The sequence below is a fragment of the Haliotis rubra genome, unplaced genomic scaffold (assembly GCF_003918875.1).
Source record: "Haliotis rubra isolate DU_JTF1 unplaced genomic scaffold, ASM391887v1 Scf214, whole genome shotgun sequence".
Taxonomy (NCBI): domain Eukaryota; kingdom Metazoa; phylum Mollusca; class Gastropoda; order Lepetellida; family Haliotidae; genus Haliotis; species Haliotis rubra.
The window spans coordinates 670566-696270 of NW_025766159.1; the positions used below are offsets into that span (position 1 = coordinate 670566).

Below are 25705 nucleotides of genomic sequence, written 5' to 3' on the forward strand. Positions count from 1 at the left end.
GTTTCCTCGGACATTTCCGTATGTTTCCGCCCGAAAATAGTATTTCCGGGTCAAACTTGTGTCGTCTGCTGCTCGAGGACGAAAAGTGTAGTTGGGAGGTAATTAGTGAAGATGTTAACTTAATTCTATTTGTTGAAAATAATAGTTTTGCCGTTGGACACAAAACTATAATAGGTCTATTATTAAGATTTGTAACAAATCATCGTGGAAATCGAGAAAAATCCAAAAGAAAGTGGATCTACAATCCTGTAGTTTGATTAAAATGATTTCACGAAAATCATGTCACACTATTTCTACGTTTCCACCCACTTTTAATCTTAACAACACTTACAATAAGTCAGAAACTAAACTTGACATGCACGACAAGTTACAAATGTAATCTGTAAAATGCTTTGCACCCGTGAAATAGAATCTGGTCGATCAAGAAAGCAATGCAATGCGGACCCATATATCGATATGTTACTTCTTTTATTTCTAATTTTGGACACTCACTGTACATCCTATATCACATCTAAGAAATCTGTTGAAACTAAATGATGACAGGATATTTGCCATTACTGGGGGATAAAGGGCTCAGATCATACTGCTTTACCATATGAGGTATAGTACTTTGAATGTTTGTTTGTTTCCCAACTCTGTAGTTCTTTAGTGAAGAAACAAGAAAATACATATGGCAGTTTTCATTATTTGTTGGTAAGTATGGTTTACACTGTTTTTAGCAACATTCCAGCAATTTCATGGCAGGGAACATGCACTGTACCCAAGATGGGAATTGAACACAGGCCTTTGGTAGAATGAGCGATTGCTTAACCAATGCCCACTGCCCATGACTGTAGGTACAGTACAGTTGTTGGCCATAACTGAGTCATCATTAGTGAAATTCCCATACACGTGCATAAATAAATTTTCATAAATTTAGTTTCGGTCGAATTGCTTTCAATACTTATCTACCAGCTGGGAAATCATCTCCGCTACATACCCATACTTTCCATTCAATTTTCCGACGATTATTAAGAAAACTGCAACTATTTAAACACCATATATTAGACATACCAATCAGGTTTAACATGGCTGTCTATGGGATAGATTAAAAGTTGTACTTATAAATGATATTTAATCAGGTGTCATTCGATAACTAATCAATGGAAAGATGAAAGAAAATTGTGTACACGTAGCTGAAGATGATTTCCAAGATGTTTGCAAAATATCAAAATAAAATGACTTCTATTCAATTTATGAAAATTATTCTTGAAACAGTTAATTTACATGTAAGTCTATGGAAATTTCACTAATGATGACTCACTTATGGCCAACAACTGTACAAATGTGAGATGGTGTGTGATGCCAGCAGGCAAGGCAAGATTGAATAATCAGTTATGTATATTGAATGATTTGTTCATCTATCTGTTTGCTCATTTAATAATTTTACTTGTATTTCTATTCAGACACCACCAAAATCTACTGCTGTTCAGAATGTTTCGAAATGTTGTGTCAACAAGGGAATTATTGTCAGACAGTTTCAGGTAATATCAAAGACAAGATTCTCTTTGCGTAATCTGAAGGTTATTTTTGGTGATGAACGAGTGAGTAAGGTTTTTTGCTACTGTTAGCATTATTCCAGCAATTGGCTTCAGATACCCATGTGGGGAATTGAACTCAGGTCTTCGGTGTGACTAGTGAATGCTTGAACCATTAGGCTTCCCCAGTGCTCCTAGGATTATTGGATATATAGGCAAACCAATACAAGACATAAACTGAACTTACAGTCTTTTGAGATCATAACATAAGGCTAACATTATTAAAGAAAAGTCTCACATTGTCATCAAGCGAAACATATACTGAACAGTTAGCCTCAAGCAATTGAATTATTGCCATTGTTGAAAGGAATTAAAAGTAACCACCGACAGAATCGCTCCAAGATGGAGTTGGCAAACTGGCAGACAGCTGCATCATTGATGATGTAACAAAGGTATTGAATCTAGAGATGAGTAATGACGAATACCTAGGTTCATTAGATTGATTGTCTGTCATATCATGGATATGATGATACCACACAGTAGAAATGTTGATAATACCCAAAATATGATATAGTAAGGTTACTTTGCCAGCATACAGTTACAAGTATCTATAATTAAACAAACACATAATTACATTTCCACATTTAGCATTAGTTGTTAAATGTCTGAGCATTAGTTTCCAAAATTAAAAAATGTCTTGTTTCTTAGGGTATAACAGTCATCAGATTCAATTCCAATGTACAAGTTAAAATACATATCAACAAATAAAATGTTCATACATATACAAATATTGGAACATAAATACCAACCTCATCTCAGGGGCACAGGTGCTCCACAGTAGCGCCAAAGGTAAGCCAGATATCTATGTGTGCCTTCTATATTTAATAATAAAAATGGCACAACTAAGTTAAAAGCAAATGCATGCAGTCACATACTTTCTCACATACATGCATGCAGTAATGTAAACCTAATATGTGCACATTGATCAACTTTACATGCAATATAGCATAGATAATAGAAACATTACATTATCCAGTGGAATACAATGAAGATATCAGCTAAATGGATTGGGAGCAAAGGGATGTACATAAAGTTGATAAACATGTCAAAGCTGCCGATATTTCATCATGATATAAAGCACAAACTGGTCATGCAAGATTACAAGTAATGTGGTCAATGTTTCAGCAATGAACGACAGGATTCGTGTGAGCTGTCATTTGATTCACAGCAGCATTCTCAGCTTACCTATTCTCAGCCAGAGTTCTCACAAGTCAGCACACAAGATATGTTTACTCAACAGTTGTCCTGTGGCTCACAGAATGAGGTATTTATTTTTGTCATAGTCCGTTGAGTAGACACTAACCAATGCTAGTAATGGAGACTGCCTAAAAACTTTTTCCCATCAATATGTAGTACAGGGATATATTGTAATCAGCTTGTCAGTCTGTCTGTCCATCTGTTCATCTGTATTCATTTTTTGTCCTGTTTCTTACTGACTGGTATTCTTCATGAAACCTTGCACACACAATTACCAGGTTGTTTGCAGATGCCTTTTGCTTTAGGGATTTTTAGAAATAAAATGTTTACATGACTTTGTTTGTCCAGACCATATCGCTAAAACTAATAGGTATTCTCTCATGAAACTCTGCACACATACATACTTACCACCAGGTTCTCAACTGATGATTTAGCTTTTTAGGGATTTATAGAACATATATTTTGTCCATTTCCATGGGAACAAGTTTGACTATAGCACTTTTCATATTGTTGTGTTACTTTGTCAGGAAAACTGCTTGGTGTTATTTATGAAACTTTGCATTCACAGAGTTTGACTTTGTCTTAATTTGCAGGAATGTGTTTTTCCAGAGCACATGTCCAAAACAAATGTTTTTCTTCAGTACACACAGGCACTGACTATATTGCATTTTGGCATTCTTAATTCTGGACAGAATTTTAATTATATTGTGAAATTCACTGACTCGTATATATGCAAAAAATGAACCTGGGATACAAATACAAAGTTCCAAATCCTGGTTCCATGATATTGTTCTGATACATCAATAACTACTTTTATATGGACAGACAGATTAAATATGAATAGTCTCATCAAGTCAGACAGATCAGTCATGTAGGCTTTGCTGTAACAATCAGATGATTTATGGGGGTCACAAGTCTTTTTCATCTTCTGATGACTCTTGTATTTATGAGTAAAATGGGAACAATTACATGTATTGTTAGTAATTGTTAGTAAACTTACCTCTGGATTATGGTAACCTTATTCCTGTGGATTCACAGAATACATACAGAAAATCAAAAGAAATTTTAACACTAAGTCATAGCTATTCCTAGTGGTATACCTAATCTACCCCTGAGTTATCTCCCTTGATCCTGACGTCACTGTATTGTTCTCCTAGAACCCTTCATAATTTTTCTAAAAAACAACACATCAATGACATCTTCTAAGGATAAATTTGCGGGGAGGACACAGGGTGGGAACTACTCCCCATAATCCAGAGGTAAGTTTACGAACAACTACTAACAATACATGTAATTGTTCCTAATTATAACGTAAACATTCCCTCTGGATTATGGTAGCCTGAATTCCAAGTAAGGAAGGAGGGTTACCCTTGGAAGATACTACCCTCTACACCACTAACTGAGAGATGATTACTCAACCTCCTAAGAATAACTATGACTTAGTCAGAGATAAATGTCCAGTTTGGTCAGTAGCAGTGAGGGAATACATTCCCAGAGATGGAGAGTCTTCTAACTTCCTATGTAGTTTGGCATGAAATGCATGTGGACCCGGTCTGACAAAACATCCACTTGCACAGTTTGAGATCGATTGGGTCATTGGATGAAGAGATATTTACAAAAAACGGGTCCACATGCATTTCATGCCAAACTATAGTTATGGTTGATATGATAGATATCATGATTATCCTAATCTGTATTAGTAGGAATTATATAATTCCTGACTCCTTAAATCCGGATTATGCTAGATTCCTATGAATATATCATGATTCTAATCGAATCCTGAATTGTGTCATTAAACTTAATATTCCTTAAACTTATGACGTCACTTCCGGTAATTATGATGTCACTTCCTGTTTGATGACCCACTTCCGGTCTAATGACGTCACTTCCGGTTCCTAGAGACAATCTCTATGATGTAATACTAATTAGTTTTGGGTGACGTCACTTCCGGTTTTATGACGTCACTTCCGGTCTTATGACGTCACTTCCGGTTCTATGACGTCACTTCCGGTTAACTATCATTAGACTATACTTGTGTTCAACTCAACCTTAGGTAACCACCTTGAGCTCATAATCATATTCTAACGTGAAGCCCTCAGCTCAGAAGTTAGAACTCTGTCCATATTGTGCTCGGTTAGGTGATATATCTAAATGTAAATTCTCTTACCATGTCAACTTGTCTTGCTACATGCTGTCCCTTGACCAGTATCCACCCATCATCCTTCCGAGTGGACCCTCAGAGAGTCCCAGGCACCATCTCTCACTGCGTCATCCTTCCTGAAGATGTAGATGCCAGGTCAACACCAAACCCCTACCCCACCCCACCCCAAAGGGGCAGTCAGGCAGAGGCAAGGTGCTGAGCCGCTACTAAAGGTCCTAATGAATGTAAACCTTCAATAGAGGGAGCAACATCCCTGAGGTAAAATTGGATAAGGGTATTAGGAGATTTCCATTGACAACTAGACACAACTTGTTCTAACGGAACTGACGACCAAGCCGCTAAGGATGAAGCCCTAATTTCATGGGAGGAGAATTTAAGATCAATTAAGTCTTGATTCTGATCCCTATAAGCAAAAGATATAGTCTTTCTGAGCCATGAAGATATGGTATTCTTGGATATCTCCGAGTCTGTTTTACATGAAACAAACAGTCTGCGACGATTTCGTCTAAACGTCAAAATACACTGAATGTACCAGTGCAAGGCACGTATGGGACACAAAAGTCTAGTCCTTTCCGATCTAGAGGTAGAGGTAGGAAGCTGAGGTATACGATATATCCTGTGTCCCAAAGGACCACAAGCTGAAGTTTGATTCTTAGCAATGAACTCCGGCACAGTTCTAAAAGTTATCTGTTTATATCCCCGAAAAGTGATGGATTTAAAGTCAATAGCATGTAATTCCGACACTCTGGAAGCTGTTGCAAATGCCAAAAGAAAAGCCGTCTTAAATGCCAGATACTTTAGAGAAGCATCCTGCATAGGCTCATAAGGAGATTTTTTAAGAGATTGAAGTACTAACGTTAAATCCAACTTAGGAAATATCGTTGGAGACGATATATCCTTAATCTGAAAAGATCTGATCATTTTGTGAAGCGATGTATCCGAGCCCACAGATAAACCTTGAACATCCATGACTGAAGCAATAGCTGATCGATATCCCTTAATAGTATTATGCTTTAAATGTTTCTGTTCTCTTAGGAACAAGATAAAATCCGCTATCATTGGAATGTTGACAGGTACAACCAAGATTCCACACTCTAGTCGCCACTTAGCGTCGTACAAGGCAGCTGTGGAAGGTCTAACGGATTCTGAAATGGCTCTGGTAGCTTCAACCGTAAATCCCTGATTCCTGAGTGACCTTGAGATAGCTTCCATACGTGTAGCAAGTTGCCTGACATTCTTGTGAAGTCTGTTGGACTTGGGTGATTAGAGATTGTGCCACAACGGAAGACGTAGAGGTTTGTCCACCAATAGTTGTAGTAGGGTGGGAAACCAAGGTCTGGCAGGCCACGCTGGTGCCACTAGATAAACTAGACAGTCGTGTTGTTGAATTTTTAACAGAACCTCTGGCATAGGCTATCATCCCCTCCCATGATATTGATAGGGCGTCGACTGCCCATGCAAATGGATCCGGATCACAAACGTGGGTATCCGAAAATTCCTAGAAGTCGCAAATAAATCTATGTTTGGAATTTCCCACTTCTGTCCTATCAAATCGAATGCCTCTTCCTTGAGAGTCCATTCGGTCGAGATCACTCTGTCCTGTCGAGATAATGAGTCCGCTAGGATATTCTTCCGACCTGGAATGTGGCACGCTCTGATTATACAATTTATAGCATCCACTGCTTGATACAGATCCTGAGTGATCCCGAGGAGCTGTTGAGATTTGGTACCTCCCTGTTTGTTGATGTATGCCACTACCGTAGAATTGTCTGACACTAACATGAGACTCTTCCCATACAAGCGATTCCCCAAGCAACGAATCACTTTCAACAGTGCTAACATCTCCCGACAGTTTATATGCAGATTCACCTCTGACAGATTCCACACACCTTGAATTTGCCAAATGTCCATGTGTGCACCCCAACCCATGTTCGAGGCATCCGCATAAAGTGTCAGATTCGGTAAACGAGGACGTAATGAAACTCCTGGCAACACATTCACGGCCACCGTCCACCATAATATCTCCCTTCGGACTCTGTCTGGACAGGCTATGAGCAGTTAGAAGTCCTCCATCCGAGACTGGTTGAGCCAGATCTTCGGGATTCTCAACCTTAGTTTTCCTCTTACAGTATAATCCTCGATTGAAGTGAGAGATCCTAGAAGTGACATGCAGTTGGCGTCTGTAACATATTGGTTATCTTGGTTGATATTTCCACCCAACGATCCTGAGGAGTATAAATACGGCCTGCTCTTGAGTCCAAGATTGCTCCCAGAAACTTGATTCTTGTTGAAGGGACCAGTTCTGACTTGGTAGGATGAACTATTAGACCCAGATGTGTAAACACGTGGATTATAAAGTTGGTTTGCTTCATGAGAACCGCTGTCACCACATTCCTTGCCAAGAAATCGTCCAGATAGCCGTGTATCGCAATCATTCGTTGATGAAGAAAAGCCAGAATCGGGGAGATTATTTTGTGAATAACCACGGTGCTACAGATATCCCGAACGGCACTCCCTGAACTGAAACCTGCGACCGTTCACCGCAAATCTTAGGTATTAGCGAGATCTTGGATGAATAGGGATATATGAAGATACGCATCCTTTAGATCTATACTTATAAACTTGGAATCCTGACGAATCAAGGTGCGTAGGTTTGCAATTGATTCCATCCTGAACTTTGGCGGTTTCCTCAAAAATAGGTTGTTCAACACTTTCAAATCTATTATCATGCGCATTTTGTCCAAATCTTTCTTGGGGACTAGGAATACCGGTGAATAAAACCTGCATGTCTGATCCCCTGGAGAAAGTTTTATGATTGCCCATTTCTCCAGTAGCTGATTTATTGCTAAGTTTGCCCCCACTAAACGCTGACCTTGAAGACAAAACCGACGACCCTCTGGAAAACAAGTCACTGAAGGTTGCTTGTGCCAAGGAAGAATAAACCCCCTGCTCACTACATACAGGACCCACTCGTCTGATGTTATTAGTTTCCAATTGTCTAAGTATTGGGCCAATCTGCCACCTACTGGAGATTGTGTCACCGGACATACAAATTCCAAATCCAAAATCATTTCGAGGGATATTTCCAATTCGTAAGGAAGAGAATGCTGAACAGTGAGACTTGAGTCAACTTTTCTTGGAAGTTGATCTTGATCCACGAAAAGATCTACCTCCCCTACCTCTACCCCTAGATGAGGATGAGCCTCTAGTAACAGCCACATTTGTAGAGCGCGCTCTTGAATCCGAAGCCCGATCAAAGGCAGATCTCTGAAAGCTCTGACTACGACTTGATGTAGATGGAGCAGAACGAGATGTAACACTGGAACCTCTTCTAGATCTAATGTCAGCCCTTCCTCTATTTTGGAATAAATTAGCCGATGCCAAACGTTGATTCAAGTTCCTCGACGTCAAGGCATCTCTAGCTTCAATAGCTTGTTGACATTGTCCATTAAAGGTGTTTTCCGATTCCAAGGGCTGGTGCAATAGAAAATCCCTTTAACATCCGGTAAATTCCTCACTGAATTTAGCCGCTGTATCCGCTCAATAGCTGTAAGTTGTCCAATCGCTTAACGGGCTGCTTATCCAATTCCTTACAATTCTTGAAGGTACAGAACGGTGCATTTTCACGAGAGCCTCTAGCATCCTGTAACTGTTTAAAGTCCTTGTCTAAACTTGGTTGATTGGCTGGGATAACACGATCATGAATGGAATAAATGGGTTTATGAGAAACCCTACACAAAGAATTCAAGTTCGTAGCCTTAGAGAGGCCTAAGTTGTAATTCTCCAACACTTTCTTAAGTGATGATGAATGTGGTAATGACAACCTGGGTATCTGTTCTGGGGGAAGGCAACCTGATAATCTGAGTTCCACGGGAATATCTATCTCCTGTTCTTCCGAGGGTGGTGGTAGAGTATTAGGATAAAGTCTGTGCAAAAGTTCCAGCTTTTCTTTAAATGACCAGCCCGGCTTAAAATCCTGTGCTGACATGTCCATAAGTTGTACCGTCAACAAGCCTTCTTTCATGTCACCCCGGGTCTGGAGCCGGCTGGGCCGACTCCATCCCCGTCGCTTGAAGCCCTAGGCTTCTCCCCCTGAGGGGACCGGCCTCCTACGTAAGCCAGGGCATGATAACCGGCTTTCCCAGTCATTGCACCCCTGGTTTCCTTAGGAAGGGACTTTGGCTCCCGGCTCTTGCCATCGACCACCAAGCCCCTACGGCTGTCTGCCCTCATGCCGGGTAATACAGGATCTTCCTAATGTTTTGACAGGCGATCAAACTTTTCATCATTCCTCATCTCGATATCCCGTACAGATTTATCCATGGCTGCCTGGATATCGGATTTAAATCCCGCCAAAAGTTCTGAGAACGCAGCTATATCCAACTGGGGAGACGTTTTTTATTTAGATCTAGAACGAGACTTCGGTTCAGATTTTATAGATAAAGGCGGAGATCCCTGAACTTTCTTCGACTTAGAGCATTCTGATGACGATGAATGTTTACGCTTCCTAACTTAGGAACGAGATTTGTCCATCAACAACCAATCTTCTTCCGACATTTCCTGACACAATAAGCATCGATCCGATATTGAGCAAGGTAAGCCTTTATAACAGGATTCTCGTGCTCAATTCTCTGCACGTCATGCGTGTGGACCATACAGAAAAATTATATGAAAGGTTCTAGGAGAACAATACAGTGACTGACGTCAGGATCAAGGGAGATAATTCAGGGGTAGATTAGGTATACCACTAGGAATAGCTATGACTTAGTGTTAAAATTTCTTTTGATTTTCTGTATGTATTCTGTTAATCCACAGGAATAAGGCTACCATAATCCAGAGGGAATGTTTACGTTATAATTATAATGACGTGAGACTTGAAGGCCCAGTATATGAAGAACAAGGAGTCAAAGGAGAAAGTCAGTTTTGAGTGTGACTGCATTTGCATGCCACAAAACACTTCCTCATGAACACAAGCAGTCTCTGGCTTACATCCTATGTAATCAAATGCTGCTTTGCAGTTCATGTATGTATAATGTTTAGAACGGTGTATTGACAAATAGATAGCTTCCCAATACATTGCAATATAGCTATCCGTATTGCGATATGTGATGTACAGTGTGAGTGACACTGATTGTACATGCAGATCCTATTTTTGACATACAAAGGCCCTGAAAATTAATGTAACAGTTTTGATAACAGCAATCTCAAATTAGGTGGGCTGGTTTGGGATTATTTCTTTCATTTCTTGTTTGCTATTTTGTCAATTAATTACAAGGGAAACATCAGTTGTAAATGAAAGTCTGTGTAGATTTTAAACCACAGACATAGATAGAGATGTTGATAAAACATGTTTAATATTTTTACCCAATATACAGGGGCTCAGAAAAAATATTGCAATATTTATGATATTGCTTGAAAAGCATGTTGTGATATATCAGTGTTACAGACAGCTTACAGTGATAATTCTAGTGGTCTTTGAAAGCGTTCACTCTATACCCAATGTCATCATGAAGAACTATTGTCACCTTGAAATTTTCATGCTTTGGACATGAATAAAGTTGTTTCAGGCTTTCAGTGAAGACTATCAAAGGATATCAAGCCTTAGAACTGTTTAGGAGTGTCTTGAACCATGGCAGGCTTTCATTGTTTCTTTTTTTCACATGTATTTCTGTATTTTCCTTCATCCATGAAGCACATAAAAGATTGGAGATCCTTGATTTGAATCAGTGTGAAGATCAGACCACAACCATATTGCCCACTTTTTAGTAAGACTAAAGACTTTTATACAAAGGAATTAAGAATCACCAAAACTACACTTTTAACAATCAAGGGAGATAACTAAAAGTATGTATAACAACTTCACTTGAACAATGGCTGAAATGCAACACATTACATTACTTCCTCATCATTACAGCACACTACTTATGACTCTTGTTAAGCCTATTTTGTTCAAGAATATGATGGGAATTGGGAAACACTTGCAAATAATGCTTTCACTAGCCAAAGAAAACAAAATACCCACAAAAAATGCATTTGATATAAATTTTAAATCATCAATTAATGCCTCAATCCTGTCATGTAAGGTAAGGGAAATGTTTTGGGAGTAAAATAACAAATTGCACAAAAAAGCTTGATTCAGTTTTAGGCATGGGACTTTTTTTAGTAAAAGTACACATAACAACTTAATATAAGCTGGGCTCTGCTATAACAAACTGTGTTTAAGAGTGACTGAAATTGTTTGTTGAGAACACTTGCTACTGAAAGCTATTGTAAAGAAATTAAAAGTATGCTTGAAATTATACACTTCAGATCTTGTATGTTGCACCCCTTGAAGAGGGTGTTGGTCATCGCCATCAAATTGGCTGGAAGCAGACAATTTTAAGCAGGATTTAGTTCCAGCGTCAATTTTTTCTTCGCTCCATTAAGATGGTTTCAATGTGCGGCACTGGTGACGTCACATCTGCGCATTACCTCACAACCAGTTATGTATTCTGAATGAACGTCTTCTGGTTCGACTCACAAAAAAATATTGGAGGGTACCTAATTGACTGAATTATCTACCAAACAGTAGGTAAAATAAACATGTTTATCACCGACTGCTCAGATACTGTTCCTGTTTTAGTTTAAAGATGATGCAGCAAATTGTGTGAATTAGATAATTCTACAGGGTTAAAAGTTATTTTGTCATCACTAATCCGTAAAAAATTGTCTGTCACTGAGTTTCCATATGCCTTATGGTAAAAGTGGTGGTTCACAATGAAATGTCATAAGCCATTTTTATATTGTACTTTTCTCTGACAAGCAGACTGTTTTATTTTGAAACTGTAACGTAACAAAAATGTCCAAAATCACTCACACTCACCAAAGAAGGAACATACGCACAAATGTACAGAAAGAACTTACATGTTTATGCTTGCAGATAATGCATGGTACCCAGAGCAGGAAACCCACTCTGTATGATAAGTGGAAAAACAAAGCTTCATTCAAGCAGGTGCCTGCAAGCAAACAAAATACCACCACTAGCACTGTGACAAGCAGACCTTTGCAGACAAAATCTAATTTGAGTATTCAGCAGCTGCAAGTAAACAAAGCAAGGGCCAAGGAGAGAGATGAAAGGTAATTTATGTGTTGTGAACATTTTCAATCAGTTGATAGTTATCTAAACCCTTTGATCATTAGGAAGGCCACTTTCAATATAGTTAATAGTAACTAGGGATGAAACCAGTCAAAATTTACTATCCAGGTACTCAAACCTGACCCTATGGAGGTAGCCACTGAAGATTTCATGAGTTTGGCTCAAAGTGTCAGATTGGGATTTGTTTTATCAGAACCCTGGCATATTGTTTTTCCAACATTTTAAAGTCAGAGGGAAGCATGCATAGCCTAACCATAGATTTAAAATGAATTTTGGTCAATGAAAAGTATATCACATACCTCACTGTACTCATGTCCTTCTCCTCATTACCCAGCCTAACTGACTTATCTGAGTTACTACTTGTAAACATTGCTTTACCAAATCAAAGCATTCTGTGCCTAGTTGCCCATAAGCATTAACAGATGCATTAATGTTTACTTGCTTCCTAGACTATAAAACTGGATGAAACTTTAAATTTTGATTCTTTTTCATGTTAATCATAGAAAATAAAGACTCTCAGTGTGAGTGATTTTATTTCAAAATTATGTTTCAAGTTTCTTAACATTCACATACATACTTGCAGGGATTTCCTACAACAAGTGGTGAACACTGTTCAAGACTGCTCCAAAGAGGTATACCAAACTAAAAGTACTATGGTGTCTGTTTTAATGTCCTTATGTTGTGTAACAGAGTTACACTTTCCATCAAGTAACTTAGACTGTGAGATGGCACCATGTCATATCCTTAACATGGTGATGCTGTTTCCCCCTTTTTGTCCTATTATGTTATGGTAGGGTTACACTATGTTCCCGGCGGCCACGGCAGCCCCGTTTTGCTGAAATGGGGACGAAACGGGATAGACGTGAGACACGTGTGTGTGTGTGTGTGTGTGGCCATATCAAAACTTGTAGACGGTCTGTAGTGGAATGGGCGGCATGTGTATTCCCTTACATCTCATGATCCTTTCAAGTTTTGTCACGTTCGGCATGTTTGTTTGCCGTTTTGTCACGGTTGTTTCACCCTTGCTGCCAATTTTGGCCTGTCCTCACGGCAAGCTTGGTTGTATGGTGGCCGATTCATCCCATTCTTACGCAATGCTTCCAGGCGTGTGACGGTTTACATTGCCAGCGAGATACAGCACCTTGTGTTCCCTCTCTGCAGCTGATGCTGGCCTTCTTACTGACGCAAGGACTCGATGTATGCCCCAAGCAAACATACAAACACAAAATCTTCTTCATCTTCAGGGTTTCATGCTGCTCTTGTCTCTCAGGATACAATGGCTGCTATTGCTTGGGAGACCTTATTTTTATACCGTGGACACAAACGTGCTCCAAAGCTGGATGGCGTCCACTTTTCATCCGTAAAAAGTCTTGACAGAACTCGCAAGATATGTCAAAACCTTGATCAAAATGTGAGAAACGTGAGGGAGCCCATCAGAACGCGACAGGGTGGGAGCAACCATAATGGCATCCGTAGTGGACTGCAGGCCAAACCCTAGTGCACCTTTGAGCTTCCGGGACTCAGCAGACCGTTTTTCCCATCACTGATACCATGATAGACCATGAGAAAACTTAACAAGACTTTACAAAACTTGACTTTGGAGGAAAAAAATGGTCAAAATCCAACAACGCACTACACATTAGAAGTAAAACTGGTAAATATTCTTATTTCTAGTTTTCCTATTCATTTACATTATGTGCTGTTCATTCTGTAAACTGACCTTGCATAAGAAATTGAAATATTTGATTTTTGTAAAATTGTAGCAGGGCCTGGAGTCATCACAAAGATGACATCCATACCTTGTCAGCTTTCTGATAGGGACAACCTCTTTGGCTGTGTGAATACGGCATCAGACCTCGGATCAAGAGTATGTAGCAGGGTGTGGAGATAACATCCTTACCTTGTCATCTTACTGACATTGTTAACCTCATATTCATGTAGACAAGATGTCCAACCTCAAATTAGAGAGGTTGTTGTTCAAATCCCAACACAGGACAAAGAAATGTTATGGCCTCTACAAAATGAATAAAGATATGGAATATACGGAACTGACCGTCTTTATCCCATTCTGGTAGGGATTATCTTGTTGGGAAGGTATTTCTATATTAAAACAAGCATTGTCACTAAGGTGACATAATCCCCTGCCGCAAATTATCAAATCAAACTTATAAAGTAATGAAAGTTTAAGTTAAATGTCAACAAAAACATGACCAGTCAACCTCTCTTGATGTCTTGCTCTTTAGGTGTTCAAACACACACATATATTCAAGACTGACTTTGACATGAATGTCATAGTGTATGAAATATGCAAAAATAGTAATAAAGAAATTGCTTTTTGAAAAACATTTAAGGGAAGTCTTGAAAGTCTTTGAAGAAGAACTGTGTTTGAAATATCTTGCTGACAATTCAGGTTAACATGCTCAAATATTCAAAGTGTCGCTGTGACCTTGAAAATTAAGTGAAGGTCACCTAAATCGACTGGGCCCTGCGCCTTCCCTAGATAAAGCTTGGTTTCAAATATGAAGAAAATCCAGTGAACGGGTCTTGAGATAGCTTAACATGCAGGTTTACATGCTGAAATCTTCAAAGTGTCGCCATGACCTTGAAAATTATGTGAAGGTCATCAAAATCGACTGTGCCCTGCGCCTTCCCTAGATAAAGCTTTGTATTGAATATGAAGAAAATCCAGTGAAAGGTTCTTGAGATAGCTTAACATGCAGGTAAAACATTAAAGTCCCCTTGTGACCTTGAAATTAAGGTCAAGGTCACCAAACCTGACTTGGACCTTTCTTATACTGTGATGAACCAATGTACCAATTATGAAAAGAATCTAGAGAACGGTTCTTAAGATATTCCAATTTGTACGTACGTACGGACGGATGGACAGAGCCTAATACTATATCCCCCGCTTCGCGCTAAACGCTCGGCGGGGGATAACAACACTTGCTGCATTGCTACTGTTCCTCTCAGCATAATGCACGATGCATGGGTAGAGGCTATGGATACCTCACCAGACAAGTTGTCCTTCATCAGATCACAGCCTCCAATGACTACCTGACAATCTTTGGATAGGTGACACCACATGTTAAATGCTGTGATATGAAACCAGCATACCAACCTTATTACTTTGAAGGTTGGTGTTCCCCCCTAAACAAGACAGTGCAAAGAGCATTACTGAACATATATGCCCTCTGCCAGGAGAGCATACATATGGATCAGCTGTAGGATTGCAAACCACAAAGATGACCTAACCAAAGAAAAGGAAGAGCCCCAGATTCTGCAGGACTCAAGTTAACATTAGGACCAATGATGTTGTTGTCATGTAGATTAACCTTGATATGTAGGCATAAAAAAGATATTTTATCTGAAAATAAATGTTTTCATTAATTTCAAAAACTTTGCTAGACTGTTGGTGTCACCCTCATTGGATTGGCCCACTACTGCCAGCAATACCTGCTGGTAATAAGAAGACCCTTTTTAAATATCAAGAGCAAAATGACCCGTGAAGATCCTTAGAATAGGTCTTCAGCAACCCATGCTTGCCACAAAAGGCGACTATGCTTGTCGTAAGAGGCGACTAACGGGGTGGTCAGGCTTGCTGACTTGGTTGACACTTGTCATCGGTTCCCAATTGCGCAGATCGAGGCTCATGCCGTTGATCACTGGATTGTCTGGTCCAGACTTGATTATTTACAGACCGCCGCCATATAGCTGGAATATTGCTGACTGCGGCGTAAAACTAATCTCACTCGCTCACTCATTCCAGCATAAATGAGGGTAGAATGATAAGTTCAGAAATGTGTTTCTTTCATTATGATACTCGTATTTCAAAGTTTTGGGCTGTTTCATATTTTCATGCCAACATTTGCAACCTACATTTGCAGGTTAGACTGACTTTGAGTGCTGTAAGAGAAAAGTTAGAACAAACTGCAGATCAGTCTGAAAAAGACCTGCAACAAGTTATAACATCATGTAAGTGTTTCAGTGAATATAGTGAAAAGGGACATTACTTTCACTACCCTCAGCAGCTTTTGTTCCACTGAAGTATGAAACACAATGCAACATTTGTATGAACAAAACTGGTTGTTCGGTTAACAGATGTTAACTGACAAAGTATTGATATGCCAGATTTAGAGCTCTATTGGTGAGATAGTAAGATAATTTAGAACTAAACTAACTAGTTGATATTCCTACATATTTTTAGGCTGAGGCTCCAGTAAAGAATGCTGTAATTCATGCTATTCATGACCTTGTTCATGTTTGACTCTGACTGTTGTCTTGTATGCTATCTGTGCAGAGTGTTGGGCAAGTCTTGTGTGGAGATGGTGAATGAATGAAACACTTTCATGATAACTTAATGATGACATCAAATAATATTCTATTTATGTTTTCTCTTCGTAGTCTTGGATGAACTGTGCAAACACCAAGATAAGATTCTAAATGCTGTTCAGGAGAAAGACAGTAACTCATGCAGGATACATGATTTGGAAACGGATCTAGCCGTGGTAAAATTCTTTCTTTTTGTAATACATCATAGTAAATCTATTTTGGAGAAAGAATTTAAACTTGTATCAGGTGTAACTCATACATGTTCCATTTTAGATTTATAAAATAAAATGTTTAATTTGTGTAGTTTAATATTTTAAGTTGATCAAGCAAACTGACATAGATCTATAGCAATAACCGTAAAAGTCACAGTTGATACAATATTTGCTGCCCTCAGAGTATCAGATTATTACAGAGTATATTGTATTTCTTCTCTCATGATAAAACAAGGAAGCCTTCATTTTCTCAATTCACTACTGACAACCATTTTTCAACAGAGAGATGCCAAGATTCAATCTTTGGAGAAGATACTTGATGACCAGGAGAAAGATAAGCCAAATAAGATAGTGTGTGCCCTGCAAAAGGAATTCCTATCTCCCCATCGAAAAGTTGATGAGAAACTGTCAGAGCTGCTGGAGACAACTCGTGACAACCATGAGCAGTACACTCAACAGATCCAGGAGCAGAAACAGCAACTGGAGCAACAGCAAAAACTTTACTCTGACCTCAAGAAAGCTCATCAGGCTCAGGCCAAAGATTCAGAAAAAAGGTGAAATTATTGATGATAAGCTTCATTTCAAGAACCAAACAATGCTAATGACTGATACCAAGCTGATAGAGTTGAGGTGAAATGGGTTTAAAACTACATGTGTGTGGTTGTGTGTATTACCTATGGACTTTTAGTGCTAGCCCACTGAGATGCTATGCTAAAATGTACAATGGATACATTTTGAGATACTGACTCCAAGCAAACCAGCTCTTGTTTTATCCCCTAAATGCCAAACAACAAGTACTACCTTTTAATGTCTGTTTGTACGGCATCGTGGTATCTATCTACTAGTCCACATAATTTTTGGATTAATTATATAGGTGCAGAATACCTTTTAATTTCAATAAACTGTGATGGATATTGAAAGAAGAAACTTTTTTTGATATTCCACTCCATAAGGGATCTCATTATTCCGAAAGGAAATTATATCACAATTCTCAAGTTATTATTTTACAATTTGTACTGTTACAAATGAAAAATAAAAGCCACTTTGAATTCTTACTGAAATGTTACAGATAGTTATAAAAATGTGAATATGATTATGAAATAACAGAAACATTTCTAGAAACTTACTGCCTGAATTTGAAACATTATGTGCACTATGCCTCAGATTGATGACAGAAGTTTCCAACTTGCGCAAAGACATCAGGAAAAAGGAGAGTATTTGTCTGCAAGATATCCTGGAACAGTTGAAGACAGGACAAGAGCAACAGATGGAAGAGCTGGAAAGTCACATATCCAGGCTTATCGATAGGCCAACAGAAGTCTCACATCATCCCAGAGAACAAGTATTACAAAGGAAAGAGATAAAGGATCTTTTTAAGAAGCACTGGGAATCAGTGGAGAGATTTGTTGAAACTCAGTTTAAGAAACAGTTGAAACTACAAGAACAGCAGCTTGAGAATGCAGTGGAAAACATTAAAGATGCAGAGTGTAGGCATGATCAGTTCAGTAGTTTCTTGTCTCTACCTCAGTTTGAGGATAAGATGGGTCAGTATCATGAAGATTTTAAGAAGCAGGTGGAAAGTTTGCATGAGAATCATGTAAAGGAGTTACAAAAACTGAGGAATGCAGAACATCAAAAACAGCAAGACCATAAAACTACACAGTTCAGTGTGCAAAGAGATGTTGGTAGAAGATTTAGTTGGGATAGAGTACCTGATGCAAACAAATATGCTGGTTTGGATAGACTGAGTACTAATGAGGCCTGTGGCTTTCCAAAATCCACTGTTGTGTTTGGAAGATGTAAAGCGAATGGATCTTTACCAGTACGTGAATCAGCAATTGTATCCCCACTAACGGCAAACTACAAGAAGCTAAATTCCAGATCTTTCTTTGCAAAATCAACATTCTCCCCAGTTGCCACTGTTCAGCCTCTAAGAAATGAAACTGAAGCAGTTTCAAACCTGGTACATACTGGAGATCAACAAACAGAGGCTATAGTAACTGAAACTGTGACACATATTGAAAAAAAGAAGACAAATAAAAGGAAGAAAAAGAGGACAAAATTTTCAAAAGCCAAGAAATCCAAACCTGTTGGATCTGAACACACACCATCTTCTGAGCAGTTTGAAGGAAGAGTATTGAGGCAGAGGAATTCAGCGAATAATCAACAATGTAATAAAGGCAGGTCAAAAACGACTTTATGCAGAGGAAATGTTTCAGAGACAACACTAAGATCAACCTCAACATCAAAGACACTCAGAAGCCCTGCAGTCCCATCTGTAAATTCTTCAAACAAGAATGCATCAGTGTATGAATTTAGAGATGAAGACATTGGAGACAGAACTAGAATGACAAACAAACCTTTCATTGGCAGAAGGACACAGAGTTATCAGTTCAGCTCTAGCAAACATCAGCTGATGACCATGGACACAAGGTTTGATATATTTTTATAACCTATTTATCAAACTGTATTTTATTACTTCATTGAGAGATACTGTGATAATGCTGTACTGAAAAAAGTTCATGAGTACACACTAACAATTTTTATTTATTCTGAAGATTTTGTTAGCAATTGTTTATGAAAGTCATCCAATGAAAGCAATATACATTTTTCTTTTTAGCCAAACTGTCACCTTTCCCAGACTGCTGACATCCCCTTGCACAGACGTGAGTATTGTGAGCAGTACTTGAACCACCTTAAACATATACACATGGAAAAATGTATCCCAATCCTCAGAAAATCACTATTCAATGGATATTATGACCTGCTGTTACAGTCAACCGACAGCCGGGAGTCTTCTCCTTCGCTGTCTATAACTGAAGTGGTGGTAAAGAGGAGAATCAAGTGTGACAAGCAAACACCAGACATGAACCTGCATTTTAACACAGGTTAGTTTGGTCGAGGAAGGACTGTGAACTAAGACATTATTATTAAAGTAATCAAATTTCAACCCCAGTGATTGAAATAAAAATCTCTAGGTTGTAATGTTAAAGAGTGTATTTTTCAGGGCAGTACAAAGTCATAGGAGTGTTAGTTTTCATGTGCATTCATAATGAAAGCCTCCAGTAGTCTGAATATTGAGCAGTAGCCTTCCATTAGTTTGATGGACCTTGCAACATAGATTCATTTTTATGGATTACTTTATTTTGATCTTTTGTGGTCATTGCAGGAAAGTGACACTATGACATACGCATTCCGTTTGAGGATGTCATTTTGAATGCACATGATTACATGGAAACCTGTTCTCAAAATATAAAATTATCCTTCAGTATGTAAGGATGTGCATATTGGGTGAACATTAGTTTACCACGGTTTGAACACAAGTATACATCTTATTACACTTAGTGGTCTTGTTTTATTCCTTTCCTTTGTTCATAGGTGGGTTTGAAACATTTGCAAAGAATCAGCAGCTACCTATCTATGATATACTCAGTACACCAACCATCAATGCTGACAGTAATCACAACAACCCAACATACTGGACATATCAACATACTTTGGTGAGTAATTTGTTTATGTTTTTACCTACTTTTGTATTGATATGAGAATCAGTGAATTTTATTGGAGCTTACTGGGAAAAAAACATAGTATCTATGAATAGTGTAAAAACGTTAAATTCAAACAGTTAAAGCATGTGTCATAATGTTTTTGTCTGCAGAAATTTATGTTGACTTATGTCTGTTGTTTTGTATAGGGCTGTGTATTGCCCCAAATTTCGTATTGCGATATATTGCGATACACTCTTCTGTATTGCGATACGTATTGCGATATATTGTGGAAGAACAGTTATTGAGATCTGTCCACTTTGTAATATTGTTTTACCTTAAAGTAGAATCACTGTATATGTGAGTAACCATTGTGCATTGTATAGCTTCTTTCAAAGCAAGCTAAAGGAAAAACCAGAACATTCTTCTGTTTATATTTTTATTCTAAAACAGCAGGGATCGACACTCACTCAACATTTTAACTAGTCCTCCGGGCTAGTGGATTTTGTATGTCATTAGTCCTTTCAAAATATTACTAGCCCTACTCTTTACTATAAAAAACTTTCAACAAGTCTTTCTTTTAATGGTAACTGCTGTCCAAGGGAAAGTTAACACAGATAAATGTATGTCTTCTCATTTCATATATAGTCATGCCCCGTTTATCTGATCCTCATATGTCTGGAAAACTCGCCTTCCGAACGAAAATTCCTTAAAACGAATTCACAACGTGTAAAATTACTCACTTATCCGGAAATCCGGTTTCCGTAACCGGACTGTCATTTTCACATACAAAAAGCTGAATTATATGCATTTTATTCTCGTATATCCAGATGGCTGAGCACCGGTCAGTATGTTTACACACACATTTTACCGAGTGGCCTTGCGTGCCCTAACCTTAAAGAAGTCGGCAGTCTTTAAAGCGTGAGAGGATTAACTACCTGTAATTAGCAAGGTGACGCTGAGTTAATTTTGAGTTGTGATTGGCAAGGCTAGATGTTGTTTTGGTAGTGACTTTTAACCGGAAGTTTATGTTAGGTACAGGAACAATGCAAATGTGTGGATGACATCAGAACTGTTTCATGATTGGTTGCTAGCATTTGACAGACAGATGCATGTACAGGTATGTTCGCACGTGTTATTGACTTGACTAATTTATTTGACAAGATGTGATTTATGCATGCACTGTTATTTGTTGATGTCTTATCAATAAAGATTACGTCTGGGGTCAATTATGTTCGTTTCTTTGTATGTCTTTTTACATATGGTCCGTGGTTCAGATATCCGAAAATTCGTTTATCTGGACAATTTCAAGAAAAACACAAGTGTCCGGATAAACGGGGCACGACTGTATATGACAACATCAACTGAAACTAGCTTACACCATGTCCTCCATCAACCCACCCATACTACTGACTGACTGAGTTTGGTTTTACGCCACTTTTAGCAATATTCCAGCAATATCACGGCGGGGGACACCAGAAATGGACTTAACACATTGTGCCCATGTGGGGAATCGAACCCGGGTCTTCGCCGTGACGAGCCAACGCTTTAACCACTAGGCTACCCCACCGCCCCCCACCCATACTAAACTAACAGGCAAAAGAAACTATACTAAGTCAAAATTACTGATATTACAAAACAACAAACCACCATTGTGTAAAAGGAAAGAGAATTTTGACAACAGGTGTATGGGCAACATGCATGTGCATACACATGCCCATACACCTGTTTTTAAAATTCACTTTTCTTTTACACATTGGTGGTTTGTCATTTTGTAATATCAGTGATTACGACTTGGTATCGTTGCTTTTGCACGTTAGTTTATTTATATACTTTAACTTCTTTAAATAGCAAAGGATGTTGAATTTCAAATAATTTACAGAGTCTGAGCTACTGTGCACATCTGTATTACTCAAGAAAAAAATAATTGAAGTCACAATCATGTGACATGATCTTAAAGTGAACATTCTAATCAAAACACTGATTTATGCACCTATGTCTTTGATTAACATTATTAACATTACCTAATTCATGAATGATGTTTGGTAAACTTTCTCATAAAGAAATGATTTAACAAGGCACTCAAGATGGGCAAAAGTCTTTCTGTAAAAGGTAAAGTACACTTTCTTTAGACTGAATAGAATAATGACAAAAAAAATTAAACATGAGAAACATAGCCTTATAATAAGATAGAAGCCTCCGTTTGTCAAGGAAAATATCAGCTTGGAAACATTATTGCTACTACAATCATTTAGGTCTAATCCAACTGTTGATAAATCCCAAAGGTATTTTTAACATATCATTCAAATAATACAACTTCAACTTTAAGTTTATTTCTAATAAATATACAAGTTTACACACTGACAATGTCCAGATATACCACGAAGGAGACGAAAACTCCAGTTATTTTAAGCCATTAGTAAGATGTCATAATATTCTCTCACATATTTCTTATATATTTTCATTTTTACGTCATCAGAAAATTACTATATAAAGATTAATTAAATAATATGCATCGGCGCCTATTTCCCGATAGCCGTGGCTTTTCGCCCGTAAACACGACACAACATTGGGAAATGCCTCTGATGTCGAAGCTCCGTATGAATAACACTCGAGAAGATTCATGTGATGGCGGGTATCGTTAGAAAGCAACCTGTGACAAATATTCTTTATGCAATTTGTTTCACATTAAACATCATGTCCGAGCATGAAGATCGAGGCTACGAAAGCTGAGATTGTCACTTGACTTGCATAACATGATCGCACACACAAAAATATAGTGACTTTTATGAAAACTGTAGATTTTATTCATTAGTTTATTCAATTGTAATGATTTCCTCGAAACATCGATACTTTGCTCTTTGACAATCTTTAAGTGGACCCGTTGCCAATCATTTGAAAAGACTTCCCCACCCATATTACCTGAATATACATATATATCTTTTTACTCACCATTAACATTTAGGGGGTATACGGGCAGGAGTCTTAATGGATTTGTGTTGAATGGATTAAAATTGAACAAATAAATCTTTGTCAGTATACCGGTACATCATAAACGTATCGCGATACGTAATTGTTACAGTCTTGTATTGTGGTTTACCGGTGTAACATGCCAAACTTTCCCTAGGACAAACTTTTCCCGGGGAAACTTTATCCTTGGCCAAACTTTTCCCCCCTAGGCTTAATCTCCCCCGGAGAAGGTTTGTCCTAGGCCAAACTTACCGTAATACCGTGCAGCCCTAGTTTTGTATGCAAGGTTAGTTGAGGAAACAAATGGTTCTAAAATCACATTCAAGATTATTTCACCTATGTATAGACATGTGTTGTCATATGTATATGTAGCTGATTGTATCAGACCAGTCACAGAAGATGACTTACAATTTAACATGGATACCCTGCACATTGCACTGACTGGCCAGTTCATTTGTAATCCCCAACTGTGCACCCGGCAGTGTAGCAATAAGTACGGTTAAGTCTCTTGATGTGACGAGACAAGGGTTTTGCTTGCAGGTTGTACATATAATGCTATTATTGAATAACGTTCAGTTCATGTGTACCACCCACAAAGGATCTATGTGTCATGCTGAAATTTGGGGTTAATTTGGGTCATTTTAGGATAAAGCATTCCTTCTCAATTATGCTTTTGGATGAAGACACTTGGTTATCAGGGGTTGTCTGCAGAGTCTTGCATTTCTGCCGCATTCTTACCTCATGTTGTCACTCTTTAAGCATAAACTGTCATTATTTGTTGTAATGACAAGAAGCCTTTAGCACAAGATGAATACAATATAGCACAATAGACCCATCTATTGTTGGTATTCAGTATTATTTCAACACGCATAACTTCTAAATTCTGTGAAATTCCAGCAGAGACTGATGTTAGCTGTCGCTGATCTCGACAAGTTATTATTGGGATAATGTCAATTAGTGCACATTATGGTCACATACTCCATGCTGTCATACATGTGATATCTCTTGCATGAATATGACATAGCATTTGTACACTCTTTAAAACTGCCAAGTAGTTTCATAGCAACAATTTCAGTAGTTTGTACTGTTAGGGACTGTTCATAATTTATGGCTAGGGGGGTGATGATGATTTTTATGGAGAAGCATGAACAATGTGAATGACCCCCCATAAAATTTATGTACAAAATAGTGACCCCCCTGCATGTCATGTACAAAATCAATGACCCCCCTCCCCTACCCATAATTTCTAAGCATAATTTTAAACATATTTTTATGAACACAATTGATGACCCCCTAGTATGTGTGTACAAACTGATGACCCCCTACCTCGCCAGAACAAAATGGGTGCCCCCCCCTTAAAATCATTATCATCACACACTCACACACACTCTCTCTCTCTCTCTCTCACACACAAACACACACACTCACTCACTCACTCACACTCTCTCTCTCTCTCTCTCTCTCACACACAAACACACACACACACACACCATAAATTATGAACGGCCCCTTATCATGGGGGCCACGATAACAATGGTTTTGAGAAATTGCATCAATGTAAGAATCTAATCCAGTCTCTTTGAAAGATCATTTTCCCTGCCTAATTACAATATCTTACAGAATATGTTTTTTATGCAAAGTTTCTTTCCAGTATTATGTGAAGATATACTCATGTATGTTTTCAGAGAACAGAACCACCCATGAGAAGAGCTGGAGAGAAGCGAAGACTTTGTGATACCAACATGAATGACAATGTTATACAGAGTATCCGTAATCAACTATGCTGATAAGAATGTTTCAGGAGTCTGCAACTTGAGACAAAAGACTGAAGACAGTTATAGAATGAAAAGTTTTTGTCACAGACTTGATATGAAGTAAAAAATGCCCTGATGCATTAGCAGTGATTCATAGTAAACTTTGTAAGGGACCGATCATAATGTATTGCTAGTGGGGTGATGATGATTTTTATGGAGAAGCATGCACAATGTGAATTAACCACCCTAAGATTTATGTACAAAGCAAGTGAACCCTCCTGCATGTCATGTACAAAATCAATTACACACACACACACCCCTTCCCATAATTTTAAAAATATTTTCATGTACAAAATAGCTGACCCTTCTTCCCCCCAAACGTGTGTACACAATTGGTGACCCCACTATCTTCCCAGCTTCCCAGAACAAAATTGGTGACACCCCCACCCCCCTCCTTAACATCATCATCATCACCACACACGCACGTGCACACACACGCACTCACACGCCATAAATAATATGAACGGTCCCTTAGTCGATGTAATGAAAACTTTGCCTGTGTGACTCAAGGGCATTTTGTTGTTCATTACTCAGCATTTACATAAACTGATAATTATTCAGAATGGTGAAAATAATACCAGAGCATATGCATCATCATCCTTGACTATCAAAATTATGTTATTTGTTTTGATAATATTCAAAGATAAATATACCCAACTCCCATTAGCTACAACTGGTCTTCACTGGGAAGTCATTTCAGCATCCATGAAATTTGATCCATAATGTAACATCAAAAGTTATAAGCACCAAACTGGCAAGTAAAACAGATTAGGGAGTACATCATAATACCATCCCTAATTTTTTATAAACTGATTGAAAATGAGC

At 38.3% G+C, this 25705-nt stretch overlaps 1 protein-coding gene across 1 annotated transcript; it reads left to right on the forward strand.

Annotated features, from left to right (window-relative positions):
• The first annotated feature begins 14 nt into the window (after window positions 1-14).
• Window positions 15-25077, forward strand: LOC124276842. Its single transcript, XM_046712493.1, has 13 exons — window positions 15-90; window positions 1446-1523; window positions 2703-2841; window positions 11855-12051; window positions 12654-12702; window positions 15955-16042; window positions 16472-16575; window positions 16894-17165; window positions 17776-19044; window positions 19232-19277; window positions 19388-19499; window positions 19990-20111; window positions 24752-25077. The coding sequence occupies exons 2-13, from the start codon at window positions 1474-1476 to the stop codon at window positions 24851-24853; spliced, it is 2550 nt and encodes an 849-aa protein (XP_046568449.1). The 5' UTR covers window positions 15-90; window positions 1446-1473; the 3' UTR covers window positions 24854-25077.
• Window positions 25078-25705: the final 628 nt, after the last annotated feature.